This window comes from Erinaceus europaeus, chromosome 7, assembly GCF_950295315.1.
Source record: "Erinaceus europaeus chromosome 7, mEriEur2.1, whole genome shotgun sequence".
NCBI lineage: Eukaryota > Metazoa > Chordata > Mammalia > Eulipotyphla > Erinaceidae > Erinaceus > Erinaceus europaeus.
In genome coordinates, this window is record NC_080168.1 from 12,303,966 (window position 1) to 12,330,110 (window position 26,145).

Sequence of the window (26,145 nt, forward strand, 5' to 3'; positions counted from 1 at the left end):
AGCGTAAGGATCCCGGTTCGAGCTCCCGGCTCCCCACCTGCAGGGGAGTCGCTTCACAGGCAGTGAAGCAAGTGTACAGGTGTCTGTCTTTCTCTCCCCCCCCTCAGTTTTCCCTCCTCTCTCCATTTCTCTCTGTCCTGTCCAACAACAATGACATCAGTAGCAACAACAATAATAAATACTTAATAAAACAACAAGGACAACAAAAGGAAATAAATAAGTAAATACTTTTTAAAAAAGAAAAGACAGCAAGGGCAACAAAAAGGAAAAAAGTGAAAAAAAAGAAAGTCTTAAGAAAATCTTTAAAAAGAAAAAAAAATAGGGCAGCTTCGTGGAGGTGGCGCAGTGGCTAAGGCATTGGACTCTCAAGCATGAGGTCCTGAGTTCAGTCCCCGGCAGCACATGTACCAGAGTGATTCTGGTTCTTTCTCCCCATCATTTCTCTTGAATAAATAAATAAAATCTTAAAAATAAATAAAATAAAAATATTCATTTAAAAATAAAAAGAATACGGAAGCTTCCAATGGACGGGATGGGACACAGAACTCTGGTGCTGGGGCCGGGTGGTGGCTCACCTGGTTGAGTGCACATGCTACAGTGCACAAGGACCCGGGTTCCAGTCCCCAGTCCCCACCTGCAGGTGGAAAGCTTTGTGAGCGGTGAAGCAGATCTGCAGGTGTCTCTCCATCTCTCTCCCTCTCTAGCTTCCCTCCTTTCAATTTCTGTCTGACTATCCAATAAATAAATAAAGATAATAATAATAATAAAAACTCTGGTGCTGGGAACTGTGTGGAAGTGTACCCCTGTTATCTTACAATCTTGTTAATCACTATTAAATCACTAGTAGAAAATTAAAAGAGAGAAAAAGAACAATTGTGAGTCAAGAGAGTCACATTTCTGTCTGAAAAAGAACTTTTATGAAAACAGGCATTTTCGAGGATGTTGTCTTTCAAGGCAGTGTGTGTGTGTGTATGGTGTGTGTGTATGTGTATGTGTGTGTGTGTGTGTGTGTGTGTGTGTGTATTCTGCCCCTCCTGTGATGAGCCTCCACTAACCCCTTCAGCATTCGGAAATAGTCCTGAGCTGATGCAGTTACTTCTTTGGTATGAGAGCAGCGAAGTCTACTTGCACAGTGGTTTATGTGTGTCATTTGTCTATAAACACTTGTGCAGATGTCTGCACTTCTGTTCTTTTTCTTACAGTATTTAGATTTTGCTGAATTTGAAGACACCTTGAAAATATTTTCAAAGGAGTGTAAAGTGAAGGGAAAACCCCTGGGTAAACCGGCTGGTGGCTCCGGAAGGGACTGCAAATCACTGCTGATCCAGGTGACATTTCGCTTGAAGATGAGAAATTTATTGGGGTGCTGGGAATCTAGGAGCATGGTCAGAGTCACACCCAGACCATGAGATGTGTTATTTTCTTTTTAATTAAGAGGAAAAAAAACTTACTTGTTTATTAATGTGAGAGGTAGGGAGAGAGAACCAGAGATTCTCTATAGCACATGCAGTGCTGGGGATTGGACTAGGACCTCATGTTTGAGGATCCAACACTTTATCCACTGCACTGCCTCCTAGGCGGACACTTTATTTTTTTCCATTCCATCCATGGCTCTTCCATGTGGGACTTTACACACTGGAAGTGGTACAGTATCCCAGCAGAGCTATCTCAGTAGTTGGCCATTCAGTAGGAAGAAGGCATCTCTTTTCAGAGGAAAATTTTCTTTGTTCTGTCAGTATCTTCTCAAAGTGCCTGAAGTGGACTAACCAGTGGGCCTCGTCCCTGGCTGCTGGATGCCAGTGGTGTGGTAGCATGTCATCAGCAGGCCTCTGTGACGCTAGCCTGCTGGGCCCCTTGCCAGGCCTACTTTCAGTCAGGGACGTGTGACTTGCACACTCAGCACATGCCAAGGTGACCTCAGCCTGGTTCTGAGCCTGCGCCCCTCCATCGCCCGGCTCCCAGGTGTTATTTATCCAGTGTCACACCCGTATCCAGCACTGAAAGGGCTGGTAGGCTGTGGGAGTCTCATTCCAAGTCTGAAGGCCTCAGCATCAGTTTTCCTGAGTTTTGCCTCTGACGGGGTTACTGAGTCTCCTCTTGAACCTCAGAAACAGGAGTTCATGGGCTGAGGGTGGAGGAAGGGGCCAGGACCCCCCCAAACTGCTCTCAGTCTCAGGTCTTTTCCACAGAAGGACTTCCTTGCTGCTTTTGACAGTGGAGAGCAGAAGGTGTTCTTCGACTTGTGGGAGGAGCACGTTCCTGCTGCCATCCGGGCCGGCGACTCCCTTGCCCAGAAGCTGGAGTTCTACCTGAATATACACTTCGCCATCTACCTGCTGAAGCATGGCACCGGGAGGCCTGTAGGTCCACCTGTGGTTGGGGTTGGTCCCAAGGGTCATGTATATGGGGGAGTGTGTGCACGTGAGCTGTTCTGCTTTCCATGTGAGCACTGGCTTACGGGGTGGGCGTTTTGTTACGGTGCTTATGTGTCCGGTGAGGGATTTTCCCACATCACACCCAGCCATTTTTCCTGACATATTTTTATGCATTGCTGGGGGAGTGATGCTGCTGAGCAGTCCCCTGGCTCACTTCTTATTTTCTATCCTTTGGGGGAGAGGTGTGCTCTGTCACCCAGAGTTCCCCTGGTGCTGTGCATGGTGGTCCATGTAGTACCAGGAACCAAGCCCAGGGCCCCGCACATGGGGAGGCACACACTGTACCTGCTGAGCCATCTCGCCACTGCACTGCTTTCTTTTTATCAGCCAGAGCTCTGCTCGGCTCTGGCTTCTGGTGGTACTGGGGACTGAACCTGGGACCTTCAAACCTCACACATGGAAGTCTGTAGAGCCATTGTGCTATCAGGCCATCAGTATTGCTCTAAGCTGACTTTTTTAGCTGGGCTTATAGACACCACAGTGCCAAAGCTCCCCCCAGTGCTGTGGTGCTCTCATGGGGGGCTCAGCATGGCAGGGCAGACCAGCCTGCCAGGGCACCTACCTCACTGTCCCCCTAATTGTTTTAAGTGAGAAACCAGGGCACCCCTGCCATTTATGATGATCGTGTGTGTGTTGTTTTTGTGCAGTATCAGTAAGTGAGTGGGGTTGCACTCATGGCAGACACGTCCCTCCCCACTGCACGCTGCCTCAGCCCCATGTTGATAACATCTATAAAGACAGCATCTTCATTTCTCTGGACACCTTAACTTTATCAACTTAATATATACATGCAGGCATGTCAAAGGGGACATATTTAAACAACATATCAGGTGATAAAATTGTCATTCACCTGGTAGAGAGAGCGCTTTGCCATGTGCGAGGCCCTGGGTTTGAACCCAGACCCCACATAGTAACACCATGGACCGCACCAGAGCGCCATGGTAGTGGAACAGTGCTGTGACCTGTCTCTTTGTATCCTTCCTTCCTCCCTCCCCACTCCCCGTACTCTTCTCCTCTAAAGTAGAGTGAGAAGGTTGGAGTGTCATATATGCTTGAGGCCCTGGGTTCACTGCTGGTGCCACATAAGACAAAATAAAAAAATGTTTATGAAGAATTATAAGGAAATGAGGTGGCGATAAGGTGAAAACACTGCCTGTTGAGCCAGCTGTCTGCTCTCTGATAGTCCTGGCAGTTCTGCTCAGCTAAAAGGGCTGATGGCAGAGGAGCTGGGGACAGTGCCCATGCTGGACGGCGGGCAGGCTGGCAGTGGGGCTGGGCTGCAGGAGCCTGTGAGAGTGTGGGGGCAGTCTGGGCATCTAGTGGGAGGCCTCAGCCAATCTCTGCCTTCCTTGTAGGACAAAGAGGCACTGAACCACAGGATTTCTTACTTCAAGACCTACTTGGAGACCAAGGGGGCAGCCTTGAGCCAGACCACCGAGTTCCTCCCCTTCTACGCGCTGCCATTTGTCCCCAACCCTCGGGTGCACCCCTCGTTCAGAGAGCTCTTCCAGGTGAGGGCTGGCTCAGGATCGGTCAGTCATCAGATGCTGGGTGACACTGCACCATCAGCCTGTCCCTGTGAAAGTTTCTGGATGATGAATGATTCTCACATGTGTTGATGTCACCTATTTTATATGTACTTTTAATTTGTTTTACTTAATTTTTCCATTTTTCAATGGTGCCAGGACCAAGCCTAGAGTCTCATACACGCAAAGCATGTACTTCACTACCAAGCTCCACCCCTGGCCCATACAGAGAGAGAGAGGTAGAGAGTAAGGGGGGAGGGGGAGGGAGAGGGAGAGAGTGTGAGTGTGTGCAAGCAAGATACCACCTTATTGAAGCTTCCTCAAATGCAGTGGGGGCCTAGGCTGGAACCTGGGTCAAGCTCATGGCAAAGCAAACACACTATCCAGATGAGCTATGTCTCTGGCCCTCTGCTTTTTGCCTTTTTACAAAAGATGTGTGCATGTGTGTGTGTATCTACCTGTCTGTCTGTCAAGTGGGAGGAGACCGGAACATCACTCCAGCACATGCAGTGCCAGGGGTCAGACTCAGGACCTCGCACTTGAGAGTCCGACTCTTTCTCCATTGGGCCACCTCTTTTTTAAAAAAAATATCTTATTTATTTATTATTATTTTTAAATATTTAAATATTTATTTATTAATGAGAAAGATAAAGAGGAGAGAGAAAGAACCAGACATCACTCTGGCACATGTGCTACCGGGGATTGAACTCAGGACCTCATGCTTGGGAGTCCAAAGCCTTATCACTGCGCCACCTCCCGGACCACATAAATATTTTATTTACTTATTAATGAGAAGGATAGGAGAGAGAGAAAGAACTAGACATCATCATGTGCTGCCAGGGATTGAACTTAAGACCTCATGCTTGAGAGACCAATGTTTTATCCACTGCGCCACTTCCCAAACCACTGGGCCACCTCTTTTTTTCCTTTCTGAGTGCAGATTCATTTCCATTTCAGTGACAGTATAAAAACTAGGTTCCTGGTAGTCGGGCTGTAGCGCAGTGGGCTAAGCGCAGGTGGCGCAAAGCACAAGGACCGGCATAAGGATCCTGGTTCGAACCCGGCTCCCCACCTGCAGGGGCGTTGCTTCACAGACGGTGAAGCAGGTCTGCAGGTGTCTGTCTTTCTCTCCCCCTCTCTGTCTTCCCCTCCTCTCTCCGTTTCTCTCTGTCCTATCCAACAACGACGACAATAATAACTACAACAAGAAAACAAGGGCAACAAAAGGAAATAAATAAATAAAATAAAATATTTAAAAAAAAACAAACTAGGTTCCTGGTGATAAATGATTTGGGTCCCAGTGAAACTAGGGTTCAGAGCCCTTTGATCACCTCCCCTTACTATTTTCCCCCTCTGAGAGTATGAACCAAAATTCTTTTTGGGGTACAGAAAGTAGAAGGTCTGGCTTCTGTAATTGCTTTTCTACTAGACATGGATGTTGGCAGGTCGATCCACACCCCCAGCCTGTTTCTGTCTTTCCCTAGTGGGGTAGGGCTCTGGAGAGGTGAGGTTTGGGGGCACACAGGTGAGGTTATCTGTCCCAGGAGGTCAGGATAGAATCATAGTAGCATCTGCAACTTGGTACGCCTCTATTTCTATTTTTTTAATTTCTTTATTGGGGAATTAATGTTTTACATTTGATAGTAAATACAATAGTTTGAACATGCATAACATTTCCCAGTTTTTCACATAACAATACAACCTCCACTAGGTCTTCTGTCATCCTTTTCCAGGACCTGTACTCTCCCCCTCCACCCCACCCCAGAGTCTTTTAATTTTTTTTTATATTTATTTTATTTATTTATTCCCTTTTGTTGCCCTTGTTGTTTTATTGTTGTAGTTATTATTGTTGTCGTTGTTAGGACAGAGAGAAATGGAGAGAGGAGGGGAAGACAGAGAGGAGGAGAGAAAGATAGACACCTGCAGACCTGCTTCACCGCCTGTGAAGTGACTCCCCTGCAGGTGGGGAGCCGGGGTTCGAACCGGGATTCTTATGCCGGTCCTTGTGCTTTGCACCACCTGCACTTAACCTGCTGCGCTACAGCCCGACTCCCGAGTCTTTTACTTTTACACTAACACAGTAAATATTTGATTATCTCTGTTAACGTTAGTATCAGAAGTCCGTAGATTTAATTCTGCTGTGTTTTGTTTTAGCTGGTTTTCATTCATGGTATCTTATTTCTTTTTAATTTTGGGGGTTTCTTTCTTTTTTTTTCTTCCAGTTATGACAATAATTTCATTTTACTTGTGGTTGTGGCAGTGTCTGTATTTATTTATTTAGTTTTTGCAGAGGTGTGTGTGGGGGGGTAGGTGGTTAGGGACTGAGTGGAGTTTGCTTCCAGGGAAGATCTGTCCTAGCTTCCCCTACTTATCTAGAGATTCCTCTAGCCCAGGACACTTTCTTTTTTCTTTTTGTATTTTTTTTTATTTCTTTATTGGGGAATTAATGTTTCACATTCAACAGTAAATACAATAGTTTGTACATGCATAACATTCCCCAGTTTCTCATATAACAATACAACCCCCACTAGGTCCTCTTATCATCCTTCATGGACCTGTATTCTCCCCACCCACCCACCCACCCCAGAGTCTTTTACTTTGGTGCAATACACCAATTCCAGTTCAGGTTCTACTTGTGTTTTCTTTTCTTATCTTGTTTTTCAACTTCGGCCTGAGAGTGAGATCATCCCATATTCATCCTTCTGTTTCTGACTTATTTCACTCAACATGAATTTTTCAAGACCCATCCAAGATCTGCTGAAAATGATGAAGTCACCATTTTTTACAGCTGAGTAGTATTCCATTGTGTATATATACCACAACTTGCTCAGCCACTCATCTGTTGTTGGACACCTGGGTTGCTTCCAGGTTTTGGCTATTACAAATTGTGCTGCCAAGAGCATATGTGTACACAGATCTTTTTGGATGGATGTGTTGGGTTCCTTAGGATATATCCCCAGGAGAGGAATTGCAGGGTCATAGGATAGGCCAGGACACTTTCTAATGACAGTGTGGGTTTAGACTGTAATCATGGTATCAGTATATGGCTATAAAGTTCCAGATGAGGTTCTCTCCCTCCCCAGGAGGCCAAGTCCCATCAGGCCTTGCTCAGAACCTCATGTTTGAGAGTCTAACACATTATCCACTGTGCTACCACTATAACTTCATTCAGGTTCATTTTTTCCCTATTTATGAAGGAAGTCTGTTCTCTCCTACTTTGGGCACTTGTGTCTTTTAACTTAATTAATTAACTAATTAATTTTGCCACCAGGGCTCTGTGCACAATTCCTCTGCTCCTAGCAGATTTTCTCTTTTTTTAGATGGGGGAGAGAGAAGTCACAATAGCACCACTCCACCATTTGTGCTGTTCCCGCCACGTGTTGGCTGGAGGCTCAAATCCGAGTGCTTGGTACAGCGTGCACACTACTGGCAGAGCTGTCTCCTGATCCCTACACAAGTCTTTTCTAAGTGAAGTGTCCAGATGTCTTGAAACTGGTTTTTTCATGTGTCACACCCCTGGCAAGACAACTTGCTTTGACTTCCGTGCTGTGTTGGGGTGCACTTGAGAACACATCGTGTGACCTTAGCACTAGCTCTTTCATTTATTGTTTTCCTTATAGGTGGGGCTAATTGAAAACTGCTTAGGCAGCCTCTATGATTGTGAGAAATTTAAAAAAAATGTTTCCCCTTTTGTTGCCCTATTGTTTTTATTGTTTTAGTTATTATTATTGTTGTTATTGATGTCATCATTGTTGGATAGGATAGAGAAAAATGGAGAGAGGAGGGGAAGAGAAAGATAGACACTTACAGACCTGCTTTATGGCTTATGAAGCGACTCCTTTGCAGGTGGGGAGCCGGGGGCTCTAACCAGGATCCTTATGCCAGTCCTTGCACTTCGAGCCATGTGCACTTAACCCGCTGCGCTACCGCCTGACCCCCATGAGAAATAAAATTTAATCCTTTTTTTTTTTTTTTCTTTTCCCTTTCTCTTTAGGACTCTTGGACTCCAGAATTAAAACTGAAGTTGGAAAATTTTCTGGCCTTAACATTTAGAGCCAGTAGCACTCCGAAGCTGTTAACATTGTACGTATCCTTTGCAAGCAGGGCCCACTCATGGCCTCCAAGGTTGTGAGAGGCTCACTGCCGAGGTGGTCCCCACCCTCTGTAACCCAAGTTAATAGGGGTGTACAGTACTGTAGGAGGGGTGCTTGGGAAGCGTCTGCTTCTGTGGCCTGGGTCCCTGAGATGTAACTAGGGCCCTACTTTTATATCATGTACCCAGAAACTCATGTTTCTGGGGAGATCTTTTTTTTTTTTTTTTTTTTGGCCTCCAGGTTTATCACTGCAGCTCAGTGCCTGCACTACAAATCCACTGCTCCTGGAGGCCATCTTTTTTCTGTTGCTGCTGTTGCTGCTGGATAGGATAGAAAGAAATTGAGAGAGGAGAGGAAGACAGAGAGGGGGAGAGAAAAACACCTGCAGATCTGCTTCATCACTTGCAGAGTGACACCCCTTCCCCATAGGTGGGGTGCCAGGGGCTTGAACCGGAATCCTTGTGCCTGTCCTTGTGCTTTGCTCTATGTGAGCTTAACCCAGTGCGTTCTTGCCCAGCCCCCAAGAGCTCTGTCTTTTAGGAGAAGAACTCCTTGGAATAATTGTCCCTTTGAAAATTAGTCAACCACTTTTATAGCCTGAGGCTACTCCTTATGGCTGAAGTGGCCCTAAAATATTTAAATCAGGGCTTTTTATTTATTTATCTTTCCAGGATTTATTGACTCATTTGATATGAGAGAGGCCAGAACATTACTCGGTCATGAAAGTTGCAAGGGAGCAAACCCAAGCCTTAAAGAAAAAAAGGCTTTTTTTTTTGAGGTATAATTGACATGCCATAAGCTTTACCCAGTGCAAATGTACAGTTTCATAGTTTTTAGCAAATGCATAAGGGGTGCAGCCAGCCTGCTACCCAGTGTAACATGGGATACGTCTGAGAGTGGAAAGGTACCATGAGTGGTCAGAGCCCCTGGCAGCAGATGTGCTGAACCTGCCCAGGTTTGTGTGGAATGGACGCTCTCTCCCTGACAATGAGAGGCTGATTTTCCAGGGCCAGTTAGCCTTTAAGGATTCTTGTCTCTTTAGCTATTGCTTGATGGAACTGGGGCCTTGCACATGCGCAGCTCCACTGTGCAGGGACACTGGTTTCATCAGATAGAGAGACAGAGACACCACAGCACTAGCTCTTTCTGATGCCATGACACTCCCATGAGGAATCAGGACTCAAACCAGACATGGTGAGCTATTACTGCAGCCCTGTGACCATTCTGATACCCTTTCAAAAAGACTTTCTCATCTTCAACTTAATATATGTTAGGATTCTAAAAAGAAAAGACTTGCGGGACCGGGCGGTAGAGCAGCAGGTTAAGCACACATGGTGCCAAGCGCAAGGACCGGCACAAGGATCCCTGTTTGAGCTGCCTGGCTCCCCACATTCAGGGAGTTTGCTTCACGGGTGATGAAGCAGGTCAGTAGGTGTCTTTCTCTCCCCCTCTCTGTCTCCCCTATTCTCTCCATTTCTCTCTGTTCTGTCCAGCAGCAACAATAGCAATGACAACAGTAATAATGACAACAACAAGGGTAACAACAAGGGCAACAAAATGGGAAAAAGTGGCCTCCAGGAGCAGTGGATGCCTGGTGCAGACACCAAGCCCCAGCAGTAATCCTGGAGGCAAAAAAAAAAAGAAAGAAAAGATGTGCACTTTTAAGTCCCATTTGTTGTATTAACATTAGCAATCCCTTCAAAGGAGTGGTCTGAGGATTCAGTCACTTTATAAAACTTGATTAAAGTTCCGGGAACATCCAGTGCTTGGTAACTGTTGAGTGTTAGGATCACAATGTGCAAACTTGTTACCTTTCAACCTGCCCAGTGTGCTTTAAAGCAAACATTCTGACTAGAGCAGGTCACAGAGGTTTACACTGAAGGATCACCAGCTGATACAGCAGCTCCACTCCTGCTGGATGTAAACACCAGCCCTCGCTTTCCTTTGCCACGTGGAAACATTTGCAGCTCCCTCCAGCATCTCTTGAGTTGAATCCTGTGCCAGGAACTCGAAATAGATGAGGTTAAGATAATGGTTCTCTTGGCCAACACTGAAATGGGAGTGTGGGAGGCAGGCACAGAGGGCATGAGGAATTCCAGCTGGTGCAAAAGCTCCTAGCCAGAATGTTTAGAGAACATTGGGTGTCACTGGGATAGCTGGGTTGTGATAAGGGGTGGGGGGGATGACCAGGGATGGATGACCCAGCCAGGCTTAGTACCTGAAGGGCTGGGTATAGTCCCAACGCTAAGCAGGAGCCTTTGAAGAAGCCCAGGCAGGAGAATAGCATGGTCATTCCCACACTTTGAAGATACAGCTCTCGGCTAGTTCCAGTTAGGAACTGGATCAGACTCCTTATAGAGCATCAATCAGCAGTGCAGGTCACCCTGACAGGAGACACAGAGGCAGCCGCCCTGTGGGCAGATCTGGGTTTGTGCACCTCACTGAACATTCTTCAGGTACAAGCCAGGTGTCCTCGAGTTTAGACAGACTTGTGACCTACCTACCAAGTCTGCTCCTAGCCAAGAGGAAAACCTGGCTAGAGAACTTGTCCACAAAGTGCTCATGGCAACATGATTCAAGATAGGTGCAAAGTACGACTCTCATCCATCGGGGTGGAGGGGTAGACAAGCTGTGCCGTGCCGTGAGGTGTCCCTTGGCGATAGAAATGAGCAGAGAACTGCTCTGTAGCTTGGGTAAGTCCTGAAGACTTCTGCTGGAGGCACCTCTGGCATGACTGCACTTACAGGAAAGCTCCAGCAGGGGTCAGTCCTAGAGAGACTGCCCATCAGTGGTTGCCTCGGACGGAGCAGGGAGCAGGACCGGCACAAGGTTTTCCTTTTCAGGTGGGCAAGATGATCTGAAATTATCCACAGGCAGCATACAGGAAACCATGGAAATGTACACTACACATGAGTGGGAAAGTATATTTGAACTACATCTCAAAAGATCAGCAAAAGAGGAAAGAAAAAACAAGCTAGACTCCTCGCCTTCAGTCACAATGAGCCAGACCCCACCCAGCGGCTGCTCCAGCCTGTTTCTGACCCCTGGGCCCTCTGCTTTCACCCAGCCTCTGCTCTCTTCTGAGGACACAGTTTTAGCTTTGATGTTATGCAGTTAAAGTCTGAGTTCAGGTCTGAATTTTTAGCAGAACGTTTCAGTGGTAGTGGGGAAAGTTTTGAAGGAGATAGAGGCTGGTTGGGGGCTGTTGAGATGCCGCAGTTCCCCCTTACATGTCTGGGAGACCCAAGACCCTCCCTCCCCAAACACTTAGACGCCTGAAACCACAGGTGCCCCCCAGCCCCTCAGAAGCTGTGCTTGGCCCTGCTCAGACTCACCTGTGGTCATGTTTCATTTACAAGTCAGGCACAGCCAGAGGTGAATAGCCAATAGGAAGCAGCTACAGTATGCTGCCATCAGTCACCTGAGTGTGGCCACTCCAGCTAGCGCATCTTCAGACTGATTGGCTTCAGTGATTGAACCACCACCATAAAGTGAAACTGCAGATAAAGTTGGGGGTTACTAGCGCAGGACTCCGAGGCACAGGGCATAACATGCAGAGAGGAGGGCTTCCCCCTACGGACTGGGGCACAGTACAGTCACTGCCCGAGCTGGCCTCTGTGGTCCCAGAGATTCTCTTTGCTCACTTGGCCACCCAGTGGGAGAGCCCAGGGTGGCAGATCCTGAATGCCGATCTTCCTGAACTCCTTCCCCATCTCAGAAGGAGAGTGGACAGAGTAACAAAGGTAAGTGCACCAGATCACTCGGCCCAGGTTCCCAGCAGTGAGAGGGACACAGGCCATAGCAGCATGGACTTAGCAAGGACAGCTGTTTGCAGAGTGCTCCACAATCTTTTTGCTTCTTTATTTTTGGATAGAGACAGAAGTTAAGAAGGGAAGGGGAGACAGAGATGGAAAGAAAGGCTCCAGGTGGTGACCAGGTTACGCGCATAGTATGAAGTGCAAGGACCCGTGCAGAGAGCCCCCCGGTTCCCCACCTGCAGGGGGTAGCTTCACAAATAGTGAAACAGGTCTGCAGGTGTCTGTCTTTCTCCCTCTCTATCTCGCCCTCTCAATTTTTCTCTGTCCTACCCAAAAAATTGGGGAAAAAAAAAATAGGAGCAGTGGATTCGTAGTTCACCGAGCCCCAGTGATAACCCTGAAGGCAAACAAGATGGAAAGATACCTGCAGCATTGTTTCCTTCGTGAAGCTCCTCCACGGATGAGACCAAGGGCTTGAACTTGCTTCCTTGCACAGTGTAGTGTGTATGCTCAACTGGGTGTGCCACTGCCTGTCCCCCCCTCCTTTTATTAATTTAAACAAGAGTTACAGAGAAACCATAGCCTTGCTGAGTTCTGGTTTATAGTGGTGCTGAGGATTGAGCCTGGGACATGGGAGCCTCAGGCATGAGAGCCTCTTTGCATAACAAGTATGCTGTCTCCCCAACCCCTGCAGTCATTTTTATATGATTTCTTGATCTTGAAATTACTTTTTTAGGATGTCTGCTTTACCTGGTACATCAGACAACTAAAAAATGCCAAGCTTTTATCTTTTTTAGTATGAAACCCTTTTTTTTTTTTTTTTACCAGAGCACTGCTCACCTCTGGCTTATGGTGTTTGGGGGATTGAACCTGGGACTTTGGAGCCTCAGGCACTCAGGCATAAGAGTCTGCTTGTATAACCATTATCCTATCAACCCCCCATAAAACCGGGTTTTTCATGAGTGATTTTTGCCAGAATTGTGCTTTCTTTCTGAAAGGAGAGAGAAGTCAGTGTGCGGTTGGCATCCACAGCTGGGGCCCTTTGCCTGGGTTTTGTCTCTGGCACTGTGGCATGAGCACTGTGGAATCACTGCTGTGGTAAGGGTCAGCCCTGGGCTTGGGCTTGGGCTTGTGTGAGCACTGAGGGCATAACCCTGGCTGCCCAGAAGGGGCTCAACACCTAAAACAGCTCCCTGGGCCTGTGCACAGCAGAGTGAATGCAAACCCCTCTGGGGCGGAGGTAGATACCATAATGGTTATGCAAAGAGACTTTCATGCCTGAGTCTCTAAAGTCCCAGGCTCGAATGCAGGTCTGGGGGGAACTGGCATGGAACCCTTTGACGTAAAATAAACCTAAATCCTTGCCCTCCAAAAAAAATAAATAATGATCACCATTCTACAATTTTATGCTATTTGTGAAAGATTTTTTTTCTCAAGTAGTAGTTTTTAATAAAACTACAGTACTCTGTGTATTTCTTTTAAAAAAAAATAAAAATAAAAATAAATAAATAATGATAAAGTTCCAGGTTCAATTCTCCCCCCCCCCCCCCCATAAGCCAGAGCTGAGCAGTGCTTTGGTTAAAAAAAAAAAATCTTCCTCAGTTTCCTTTTAGAGATTTCTCCTTCCCTTCGTACCTTCTCTCCCTCTAGAGCTAGAGTGCTGTTCAGCTTTTACCTGTGGTGGTACCGGAAGTGGAAGCTGGTGCCTCCCACATGCAAACCTTGTGCTCTACCGCTGCTTCTCATAAAATGAGGACGCCCTAGTACCTCTGCTATAGTGTGTGCATGTGGGGGATGCTCAGCGCCTTCAGGTGAGAAGATTTGCAAGGAGCGTCAGGCTCTGCCTACTCCTCAGGGACTCAGGGCGGCAGTCCACTGGAGGGGCAGTGGTGGCAGGTCTCAGGACAGACTTCCTTGGACCTGTACCTACAGGGAGGGCAGGTGATGCATGAGCTGCATGGGGTCACCAGGCTGCAGCCTCCATCCGCCCCCAGTCAGGACAGTGGGCCTGCACCCCACACAAAGACCAGTTTCTGGGCCTCAGCCACAGTGGGTCTGCTGCCCTTTACCACATCTAATGAAGGCAGATTCTTTCTGTTTAATTCTTTTTCTTTTTTTCCCATTAAAAAAATTCTCAAGAGTCGAGTCGGGGGCGAGAGACTTTTGCATTGCTCTACTATGCGTGGCTCTGCTACCATGCGTGGTAAGGCACACCGCCTGCCAGGTGAACTATCATCCAGCCTTTCTTTCTTATCCTTCTCTTTCCGTTCTTTTCCTCCCCTTTGCTTTCTTCCCCTCCCTCCCTCTCCCCTCGCCCCCCAAAATGTGGTATCACATATCACCATGTGCAAGGACCTGGGTTGAGACCTGGCTCCCCACCTGCAGGAGGGAAAGCTTCACAAGTGGTGAAGTAAGTGCTGCAGGTTTCTGGTTTTTGTTTTTTCCTCTCTATCTCCCCCTTCCCTCTCAGTTTCACTCTGTCCTGTCAAATAAATAGAAAATGGTGGGGGCCAGGATTTGGAGCACCTGGTTAAGAGCTCACAGTACACAAGGACCCAGGTTTAAGCCACCTGCAGGGGGAAAGCTTCACGAGTGGTGAAACAGGGTTGCAGGTGTCTATTTCTTCCTTTCTCCCCCTCTGCTCTCAATTTCTCTGTCTATCCAATAACAAATAAAATTAAAAAGAAAAAGTGACCAGCAGGAATAGTAGATTCATCGTGTAAGCACCAAGCCTCGATGATAGCCCTGTTGGCAACTTAAAAAATGAAAATTAAGGGGCCGGGTGGTGGCACACCTTGTTGAGTGCACGTTACAGTGCACAAGGACCCAGGTTCGAGCCCCTGGTCCCCACCTGCAGGGGGAAAGCTTCACGAGTGGTGAAACAGGACTGAAGGTGTTTCTCCTCTCTCTCTCTCCCCCTCTGTTGCCCCCTTCCCTCTCCATTTCTGGCTGTTTCTATCTAATAAATAAAAATATTTTAAAAATTAAATAAAATTTAAAAAATATAGTCAGGGGGTCGGGTGGTGGTGCAGTGGGTTAAGCGCATGTGGCGCAAAGCGCAGGGACTGGTGTAAGGATCCCGGTTCGACCCCGGCTCCCCACCTGCAGGGGAGTCGCTTCACAGGCGGTGAAGCAGGTCTGCAGGTGTCTGTCTTTCTCTCCCCCTCTCTGTCTTCCCCTCCTCTCTCCATTTCTCTCTGTCCTATCCAACAACAAACGATATCAACGATGGCAATAATAATGACCACAGTGAGGCTACAACAACAAGGGCAACAAAGGGGGGAAAAGATGGCCTGGCCTCCAGGAGCGGTGGATTCATGGTGCAGGCACTGAGCCCAGCAATAACCCTGGAGGGGGAAAAAAAATTCATTATATATATATGTGTGTGTGTGTGTGTGTGTGTGTGTGTGTGTGTGTGTATAGTCAGGGTCTGGGTGGTGATGCACCTAGTTGAGCTCTCATGTTACAATGTGTAAGGACCTGGGTTCAAGCCCCCAATCCCTACCTGCAGGGGGAAAAGCTTTGCAGGTGGTGAAGCAGGACTGCAGGTGTCTCTGTCTCTCTCCCTCTCTTACTCCCCCTTCCCTCTCGATTTCTGGCTATCTCTATCCAATAAATAAAGATTTTTTAAAAAGCCATTGGGAGGTGACTCAGCAGTACAGCACAGGACTTGAATGCATCAGGCTCTGAGTTTCATCCCTGGCATTATGTATGCTGGAGTCATGTTCTGTTTATCTATCTCTCTTGTTAATATATATTTTAAAAATACTTATTCAGGGGCTGGGCAGTGGCACACCTGGTTGGGTGCACATGTTACAATGTGTAATGACCCAGTGCTGTAGGTCTCCCTCTGCTCTCTCTCCCTCTCCCCTTTCGGTTTCTCTGTCTCTATCCAATAAATATGTTTCTAAAGTTTTATTTTAATGAATGAGAGCTAATACAGGACCTCAGGCATGAGAGTCATTTGCAGAACCGTACGCTACCTCCCCAGTCCCCATAACTCCTTTTTATAATTTATTTCTTATTGGGGGATTAATGGTTTACAGTTGACAGTAAGGACAATAGTCTGTACATGCATAACATTTCCCAGTTTCCACATAACAACACAACCCCCACTAGGCCCTCTGCCATCACATTCCAGGGCCTGAACCCTCCCCTCCACCCACCCCAGAGTCTTTGACTTTGGGGCAATACACCACCAATAAATACATCTTAAACAAAGATAGAATGATTGATTCTAGGTTTATATGTGGTTAGGAAAGCAAATTTGTGTTTTAAAACTTATCATTTTGTCTTTAACAGTACAGGGTTTCTAAAATTAAATCTCATCTAAAAAAAATCTGGACCTGAAGACAGCAGAAACATTAATGAGAAATTTGACTGGCTCTCTCTGTAAGCTGGAATCATAGCAAACACTTTAGTTGACCTGCCCTGGGAGATTATATATATATATATATATATATATATATATGTATGTATCTTGTTTAAAACATGGGGTACAGTTCTTTAGCCTTTTATACCAGGGAAGTCAACCCTTTTGAAATATGAAGAGCCTGCATGTGTTTCTCTGGTGTGCCTGGCACGGCCTTATTAAAATGGGTGAACGTCTAGTAAGACATCTTTACAAGCTGAGACCTGGTGTGATGAGGCACTTTGGCTTAGCTATAAAACTTTTAATGGGAATGAGGAGTCTGAGTCTTGCTTAGTGCTCAGGAAGAAAGTATCTGAGCTGTGCTCCTGATGCTCACAGCTGCGGCCAGCCATTCTCTGCAGTCAGTGACTTGGGCCTGTAGGTTGAGTGGAGGCTCCCACACTCAGAGATGTACACAGACATCTCAGCCCTAAAGGGGCTCCTTGCCCTGGACCGCTGGCTTTCCTGAGGCTGAGTCCCCTGAAGAGTCCTCACCATTCAGTTCACACACATAGTACCTTCCCCTGGGGCACCACAAATAGTCCCTTTTTAAGAGGGACCCCCAGGGACATTTGCACCAATGATCCCAGGAGATTGTTGGCTCAGTTCCTTTCCTTATCTGCATGGTGCTTGTCCAGAAGGTTTGGACAGAATTTAATCCTCACCGCCATGAAATGGGATTAGAAACATGCGACAGTCTTTCATTGCTAGAAGTTCTTCTAGTGTCATATAAATGTGTACATGAGAAAGTGGTAATACCAGTGTGGGACAAAGGTGTCACTCTGTCTCCCTAGTCATACTCACGGAGTAGCTTGACAGACGATCTCCAGGGCTGACCTGCTGAGATCAGGAATTGGGAGTAGATCTCCCCACATAACCCCCCCCCCCATGACTTTGTATCCATCCATCCATCCATCCAGTGGAGCCAGGGCCTCACACACATGTGCTTCTACTCCACTGCCATTTCATTCACAGATCGATGAGGGAGAGACACCCCAACACCAGAGTTTCCTCTGGTGCTGTAGCACCTCCCCTGTGGTGCTGGGCTTAACCTGGGACCATGCGCATGGCAAGACGGCCACCCTCCCCAGAGAGATAGTTCTCGGGCCAGATGACTGTTGGAAGTTTTTTATTGCTCCAGGGTTATTTCGGGGATTCAGTGCCTGCACTATGTATGAATGCACCACTCCTGTGGCCATTTTTAAAATTTTTATTTTTGGGGTAGGACAGAGAGAAATTGAGAGGGGAGGGGAAGATAGAGAGGGGGCAGAGATACCTGCAGACCTTCTTTGCTGCTTATGAAGTGACCCCCCTGCAGGTGGAAAGCATGGGGCCTGAGCCGGGACCCATTCGTGTGTCCCTGCTGATCGTACTATGTGTGCCTAACCCGGTGCGCCACTGCCCAGCTCCCTGGGAGTTATCTTTTAAAACAGATTTCAGTACAATCCAGGTTTCAGTATGACCCAGACTCCACAAAGTCAGCCTTGGCAGGTGAGGCTTGATCGACTTTCCTCTTCACATGATTCTCATTTCTCTACAATTCTACTTTTGACTATAGAATTTCTGTCATTTCTTCAAACTAGTGGCTGGCTAGTGGTACACCTGGTTGAGTGCACATGTTACAAATATAGAAAACCTTTGATCCCTTTCTGTGAAGTGAAATAATACAGCTACACTTAATGGAGCTGTGGGCCCAAATTGTGCTTATCTATTACATGTGTCCATTTAATCCTCACAGGAGCCCCTCAAGGTCACTCTCATTTCCCCATTTCACAGATTAAATGAGAATCGGAGAGGTTGGATATCTTACTCCAGGCTACCTTGGAAGAAACTACAGATTTGAATATATATATATAGTTTTGTTTGTTTGTTATCTTTATTGGATAGAGACAGCCAGAAACCAAGAGGGTAGGGGGAGACAGAAGGAGAAAGTGAGACACCTGCAGCCCTGCTTCACCACTCACAAAGCTTTCCCCCAGTGGTAGGGGACCAGGGGCTCAAACCCAGGTCCTAGTGCACTATAACATGGGTGTCCAACCAGGTGCTCCACCACCCAGCCCTTCTAGGTCTGTATTTTAAAAATCTCTCTGGGGGGCCAGATAGTTAGTTACTCACTCACTAGAGAGCATATGTTATTGTGTATGAGGACTGTGTTCAAGGCTCTGGTCTCACCTGCAGGAGGTAACTTCACTAGCAGTTCTGTTGGTGTGTCTCCTCTGCCTCTCAGCCTCTATCAAGACAAAGTGAAAAATGGCTGCCAGACAGCAGTGGAGTTGTACAGGCATGACTCCCACCCCCACCCCCAAGATAACCCCAATGGCAAAAGATGCTGCATTTTCTCTTCTGAGCCAGGAATCTGGGTATACATGATTTCACCATTTCTGGGCCAACTTTCCCCCCATTCAGAGTTAGAAAGAGCTTTCCCCAGTGCTGTAGCACTCCTCTGTGGTCCCAGGACTCACATTTGGACTGTGTACATAACAAAGCATATGCTCTCCCTGTTGAGCCACCTCTTTGGCTCCTGAAGTGTCTTCTAAAACGAACACTAAATACCCCACAGTTCCTGAGTCTGGCCAACAGTGAGTTCAGGTGGGTTTGAAGGAGAACTGTCTCCTCACAACTGATACATGAGCCTCCAGAGGAAGGGGCAGTGGGATGGACAGAGGGATGTTGACCCTGAGAGAGGGTCACCCAGCCAGTTGTGCTCAAGGTCACTTGACCATAGAGTGCAACCCCTGGGGGTGGAGATTCCCAGACAAGAACCCTAGAACCAGTCTAGGCCACCTGGTGGGGCCATACTTCCTTTATCCCACTGGCAGAGCCAGCCCCTGGAGCCCCCTCATCCTGGACACTAGGGTTCCCCAGCAGCAGCCCAGCAGTCCCAATGCTTACTCAAGATGAGGAATGGGCCAGGGAGACAACATGGTAGATCATAGAAGATTTGCATGCCTGAAGCCACAGGGTTGAAACCAGGCTTTTTGTAGAGATTTATTAAGGGTGCTGGGCAGTGGCACACCCAGCTAAGTGCTCATAGTACACAGCACAAGAACCTGTGCAAGAATCCAGGTTTGGGCCCTGCGCTCTTCACCTGCTGGGGGGATGCTTCACAAGTCGTGAAGCAGGTCTACAAGTGTCTTTCTTCCTCTCTACCTCTCCCTCTCTCGATTTCTCTCTGTTCTACCCAATAAAATGGAAAAAATGGGGTGGGTTAGATAGCATAATGGCTGTGCAAACAGACTCTAATGCCTGAGGTTCCAATTCCAGTCCCTGGTTCAATTCCCTGCTCCACCATCATCCAGAGCTGAACAGTGCTCTGGTTTAAAAAAAAAAAAATGGTTGCCAGGAGCAGTGGATTTGTAGTGCCTACACTGAGCCCCAGCAATAACCCTGGAGTGGAGGCAAAAGGGAAAAACAACGTATTAAGGAGAGAGAACTAAAGCATCACTCGGGTACATCCAGTGCTGGGGATCAAACATAGGACCTCCCACCACCTAATGCCAGAGCTGAGCAGTACTCTGATATCTCTCCCTCTCTTTAATATATCTGACAAACAGATACAGGGAGATGTCCTGCAGATAGGAATTGTCCCCAAATAGCTTCCAGGACAAGTAGAGGGGAAAGGCCCACTTTGTGAGCCGGCTGTTCGGGATGTGGAGTTTGTCTCATGCACGGAGTTAACAATTCCATGGGGCTCAGTCAAGGAACAGATTTTGCCAGAAAGCCAGTGGCAGTTCAGTTAGATGACCAGAGGCAAGGAACTGACATTCTGATGACAAAGCATCAACTTGTGCTTCCCTGTGCTATGAAATAGACGTGTCAGGCACAAATAGCCAAGTTCACTTTTAACAGAAGCGTGTTCTGACTGTGCTCAGGGGCACTCACTCCCTGGAGAAGAATTTTTACGGAGTTCTTTATGTTGTTACTTTTGGATCTTGTTTCATTATTTTGAGAAGAAATGCTTTGAAAAGATGTTTTCATTTGAGAGAGGACAGAGCTCAGCTCTGGGTATGACAGTGCTGGGGATTGAACCTGGGTCCTCTGGTATGCAAGTCTGGTGCCCTGCCTCTGTGCCACCTCCTGCCTGGGGTGTGTTCTAATGGCCATCATCTTCCCAGATTCGCTCCAGCAGCTCCACCAGCAGCTGGTGGAAGCTGAGCGCAGGGCCATGACATACCTGAAGCGTTACAACAAGATCCAGGCCGACTACCACAACCTCATTGGGGTCACAGCCGAGCTGGTGGACTCACTGGAGGCAACGGTCAGCGGCAAGATGGTAAGGTGGGCCCTGCCAGCTCCAGTGTCTGCCGGGGGAAGTGTCAGAGGCAGGGACTGTTCCGTGACGAGGCTGGGCTGCTGTGGTGTGCCCTCTGCCAGCTGCTGGCCTGCCTCCAGCCATTTTCCCTCTCTGCCATGACATCATTCCGTAGTCTGCACATCAGCACAGGTTAAACCAGCAACCAGAAATTGCAGAAGGTGTCAAAGTGGGGGGACACACTCCCAGCTGGTGTATGGAAGGCTACAGGAGTTCATGCTATTATTATTATTGTTATTATTTAATATAGAAGCAGAGAGAGTGGAAGAGATCACAGCACCAAAGCCCTTTCACTGTGGGAGGACCTGGGTTCAAATCTGGGTTGTGCGTAGTCTTTTTTCCCCTCATTTTGTTTTACCATTGCACTGCTCAGGTCTGGTTTGTGATGATGCCAGGGACTGAACCTAAGACCTTGGAACCTTAGGCATAAGAGCTTGTTTGTTTAGTGTGTTATTTCCCCACCTGCCTTTTTTTTTTTTAGATTTTATTTTCTTGCATATGAGAGAGAGATTCACATGAAGGAGAGGAGAGAGAGATGCCAGGCGGTACCAGGAATCAAACCACCAAGAACCTCATGAAAGTCCCGTACCTACCACTTGAGCTGCTCTCCCAGCCCAGCTATTCATATCTTGATTTTGTCTTCAGTGACATTTCCCAACTCTGTTAATCTAATAGTACCCTCTTTAAAAAAATTGCTGTGCAGGAGTTACTATTTTCTCCCTGGCCCAGTGTTTGTTCTATATTTTGAGAAAGAGAGAGGGAGAGATACCACTTCGCTGTCCATGGACGGTGCTCCCTCATGATGCCTGGGTTAGAACCTGGGGCCTCATACATGAACGGCACCTACTGAGTCATCTCCCTGTCGCCACTCGCATGTTTTGAGTGAGTGTGTGCTGTCTCTATAAAAACAACTATAAACGAAAAGGGAGCATTTCAGGGACTGCCCCCATAAACACGGTGCAGTGATCCTGAGGGGCAGCAGGTGCTGAGAGAGGGGGGTTTCAAGAAAGTGGCAGGCCAGCCTCCCCCTGGCCCACACCTGTGCCTCGGAGAGTCCCTACTTTCCGTCTCCAGTATGGCCACCTGAAGGTCAGGAAGGCAGGAAGCACACTTGGTGTGGGCGTGAACCCAGATTTTTGTATGTATTTTTGTTGTTGTTGTTGTTGTTTGTTTAATGCAGCACTGGGGAATGAACTCAGAGCCCCATGCCTGAGACCCCAGCAGTGTGCCATCACTTAGAGTCATCCTCCCCCGCCCCGTACTGTCCATGATGCTGCCCACAGTGCTGGAGCACAGACCCAAGGCCTATTGGAAAGGCAAGAGCTCTACCAGATGAGCTATCTCCTGACCCCCAGACCTCCAGATTCTAAGTCCAGCACTCTTTCCACCTTGCTTGAATGAACAAAATGATTATGCTCAGTTTCCCTTACCACAGCAGGAGTGATTCATGTGGAAATATGTGGTTTTCCACACACTGTTTAAGATCAGACCTGAGTGCTGTGTAGTCTTTTCTGTTGGGCTTCTCACTTTAACTCCCAGCAGTCCCCATGTTAAAGCACAGTGTCCCTTCTGAGCCTGTCAGGAGACTGGAGGGGCAGCTCTGATGACTGCGGGGGGATGGGTAGGGGGTGCCTGTTCCAGGGAGACATTCAGAAGGTCCTCCTGTCCTCTTGGCAGATCACCCCAGAGTACCTCCAAAGCGTGTGTGTTCGCCTCTTCAGCAACCAGATGCGGCCCAGCCTGGCTCACAGCGTGGACTTCACGAGGCCTGGGACGGTGAGGCTCCTGTTATGAACAGTAGGTGGAGGACACACTTCACCATGCGCAAGGACTGGGCTCAAGCCCCCCTCCCCCTGCCCCAGCACCACCTAGGAGCACTGTGCAAAGAGGGAGGAAGCTTCACGAGTAGTGCAGTGGTGCTGTGGTGTCTTCTCTCCCTCACTGCTTCTGTTTTTCACCCTCTATCTGGAAAAAAGAAAGGGGCTAGGGAAGAAGGAAGGAAGAGTCCACTGGGAGCATTGGCATTGTGCAGGTGTGAAGTCCTGGTGGCAGAAATAAAATAAAATACAAAGATAGATAGCGGCCCAGGAGGTAGTGCAGTGAATACAACATTAGGCTTTCAAGCATAGGGTCCTCATTTTGATCCACAGCATTGAATGTACCAGAGTAATGCTCTGGTTCTCATAAATCTTTTTTATTTTTTTTTGCCTCTAGGGTTATTGCTGGGGCTTGGTGCCTGCACCATGAATCCACCACTCCTGGAGGCCATTTTTCTCATTTTGTTGCTATTGTTGGATAGGGCAGATAGAAGTAGAGAGAGGAGGGGAAGACAAAGAGTGGGAGAGAAAGATAGACACCTGCAGACCTGCTTCACCGCTTATGAACTGACCCCCCCCCTCCCCCCGCAGGTGGGAACTGTGTGCTTGGCCCAGGATCCTTGAACAGGTTCTTATGCTTTGCTCCATGTGTGCTTAACCCCGTGCACTACCACCTGCCCCCCAAAACCTTTTTCTTTAATTATTATTTTTTATTGCCAACAGACTTATTCTTTTAAAGATAGGCTTGAGGTTATTTTTAAAAAATATTTGTTTTCCCTTTTGTTGCCCTTGTTGTTGTATTGTTGTTATTAATGTCATCATTGTTGGATAGGACAGAGAAAAAATGGAGATAGGAGGGGAAGACAGAGGGGGGGGGAGAAAGATAGACACCTGTAGACCTGCTTCACCACTTGTGAAGCGACTCCCTTGCAGGTGGGGAGCCAGGGCCTCAAACCGAGATTCTTACGCCTGTCCTTGCACTTTGCGCCATGTGCGCTTAACCCTTCTGTGCTACCACCCGACTCCCAGGATTGAGGTTTTTAAAGGTATTACTGCTTTTTTAAAAAAAATGTGAACATCTTTTTTTTTAATTATCTTTATTAGATAGAGACAGGCAAAAATCGAGAGGGAAGAGGGTGATAGGGAGAGAGACAGAGAGACACCTGCAGCCCTGCTTCACCTCTCATGAAGCTTTCCCCCTGCAGGTGGGGACCAGGGGCTTGACCCCAGGTCCTTGCGCACTATAATATGTGCGCTTAACCAGGTGCGCCACCACCTGGCCCCGGTATTACTGCTTTTTAAATTAAATTTACTTTATCCATTTTTCTTTTCTGCCACTAGGGTTATTGCTTGGGCTTGGTTCCAGCACTAAGAATCCACTGATCCCGACTTTTTTTTTCTCCCCCTTTCTATTTTATTTGATCGGACAGAGAGGAATTGAGAGGGGAAGGGGTGATAGAGAGGGATAGAAAAAGAGAGATACCTTCAGACCTGCTTCATTACTAGTGAGGCATCTCCCCTGCAGGTAGGAAGCTGAGGCTCAAACTCAAGTCCTTGGGCATGATAACACGTGGCCTCATCTGGGTGTGACACCATGTGGCTCCCAGAAACCTTAAATAAATATATATGTATGTATAAATATACATATGTATGTGTATACATACAGACAGACATATCTACATGTACAGAACCAGAGAAAGGAAAGAACAGGAGAAAATAACATTCAGGAGTCAGAATGTCATCCCAGAAAAAAAAGAGTGGTGTGGGAGGCTGCACCTGGTTGAGTACACGATACAGTGTATAAGGACTTGGGTCTGAGCCCCTGGTCCCCTCTTGCAGGGGGAAAGCTTTGCGAGTGGTAAAGCAATACTGCAAGTGTCTCTCTGTCTCTTTATCTTCTCCTACCCTCTCGATGTCTGGCTGTCTCTACCCAATTAATAAAGATAATAATAATAATAAAAAGATTTAAAAGAAAAGAGGAGGCTCTGGTGGTAGCGCACTGGGTTAAGCTCACATGGCGCAAAGCACAAGGACCAGCATAAGGATCCCAGTTCGAGCCCCTGGCTCTCCATCTGCAGGGGGTCGATTCACAGGCAGTGAAGCAGGTCTGCAGGTGTCTAGCTTTCTCTCCCCCTCTCTGTCTTCCCCTCCTCTCTCCATTTCTCTCTCCTATTCAACAACACCAATGACAACAATAATAGTGACAACAACAAGGGCAACAAAATGGGAAAAATGGAGTAGTGGTTTCGTAATGCAGACACTGAGCCCCAGAAATAACCCTAGAGGCAAAAAAAAAGAGAGAAAGGAAAGAAAGAAAGAAAGAAAGAAAGAAAGAAAGAAAGAAAGAAAGAAAGAAAGAAGTAAGTATATTTGAGATCTAGTAGCTAGAAGACAGTTCCCCAGAGTGGTGGTGGTGGGGAGCTGGCAGGGGAGCTGGCAGGGCAGCGGCCAACGGGACGGCAGCACGACACTTATTCTGCACTTGCAAACAGGGCAGTTCCCATGAGACATCTGCCACTCCACCCCTCTCGGCTACTCTGATGTCCCTAAGTGCCTTCAGTGAACCTTTTCCAAGTCAGCGTTTGACAATTTAAAGCCAGGTTTCAGTACCCACAAAGACTGGGAGGTTAGACAGCTGTCACTTTCTCCCTCCAGGGCCAGGACCTGGGGACTGTTCCTGGGGTACAGACTGACAAGCATGACGTCAACCACATCCTACCTTGACCACATCCTTCAGTGGCCACATCCTTGAGAAGGTTGTGTGTCACCTGCACAGTGTGTCACAAGCTTACAGCTTGAGGCTACACTGTCAGGCTTGGGTGATGGGCCTTCTCCCTCTGCACACCCTGCTCAGTTACTCCTGAACAAGGTGACTCCTGGTGTCCTCCAGCTTGTGCCGTCAAGCCCTGCCTGCCCTCTCTGTGCACACAAAAATGCTGCCACTTCCTTTTCTGTTGGCAGAGGGCTGCATCTAGCATACATGGCAGCTGTGGGTGGTGTCCTGGGTTCATGTTCCAGCACCAAATGGATCAACATTGCAAGGCGTAGGGGAACCTCCCCGAATGCTAGAGCAGTGTCATGGTATCCCTGTCTATTGTTCTTTCTCCTTTTCTCTCCCTCTCTGTCTCTGTGTGTGAAGCAGAAAAAACTGAAAGGTCCTCTGGAAACAGTGGAATCACACATGTGCAAGACCATGGTGGACATTTAAAAAAAGTGGGGGGATCGGGCGGTAGTGCAACAGGTTAAGCACACATGGTGCAAAACGCAAGGACCAGCATAAGGATCCCAGTTCAAGCCCCCAGCTCCCCACCTGCAGGGGCGTCTCTTCACAGGCAGTGAAGCAGGTCTGCAGGTGTCTATCTTTCTCTCTCCCTCTTTGTCTCCCCTCCTCTCTCCATTTCTCTCTGTCCTATCCAACAACAATGATATCAATAATAACAATAATAAAACAACAAGGGCAACGAAAGGGGAAAAACTAGCCTCTAGGAGTAGTGGATTTGTGGTGTAGGCTGGGAGAGCCCTGGAGGCAAAAAAAAAAAAAAAAAAGAATCACAAAGCCCTCCTTATTTTAATGTAAAAGGTGGGGGTGCAGGAAGTAGCTCACCCCCTGGAGCACACACTTTATGGTGCTTGAGAACCCAAATTGGAACCTACAGAACCTCATGGGAACACCATGCACAGGGTCTCTCTCCCTCCCTCTCTGTCTCTGTCTCTATCTGTACTGAAAGGAAATAAAAGTGACCAGGAGCAGTGAAATCACAGGCTCAGAGCCCCAGCAGCAGCAGAAAACAG

The 26,145-nt window shown here is 47.6% G+C and overlaps 1 protein-coding gene across 1 annotated transcript in view; it reads left to right on the forward strand.

Annotated features, from left to right (window-relative positions):
- The window catches only part of ARMC9 (armadillo repeat containing 9), a 129,824-nt gene that overhangs the window by 6,079 nt on the left and 97,600 nt on the right, over positions 1-26,145 (forward strand). The window contains exons 3-9 of the mRNA XM_007519445.3: positions 1,203-1,328; positions 2,190-2,360; positions 3,791-3,946; positions 7,956-8,048; positions 11,774-11,798; positions 20,340-20,497; positions 22,214-22,312. Of these exons, the coding sequence (XP_007519507.2) occupies positions 1,203-1,328; positions 2,190-2,360; positions 3,791-3,946; positions 7,956-8,048; positions 11,774-11,798; positions 20,340-20,497; positions 22,214-22,312 (828 nt within the window). The remainder of the gene's footprint in view (positions 1-1,202; positions 1,329-2,189; positions 2,361-3,790; positions 3,947-7,955; positions 8,049-11,773; positions 11,799-20,339; positions 20,498-22,213; positions 22,313-26,145) is intronic.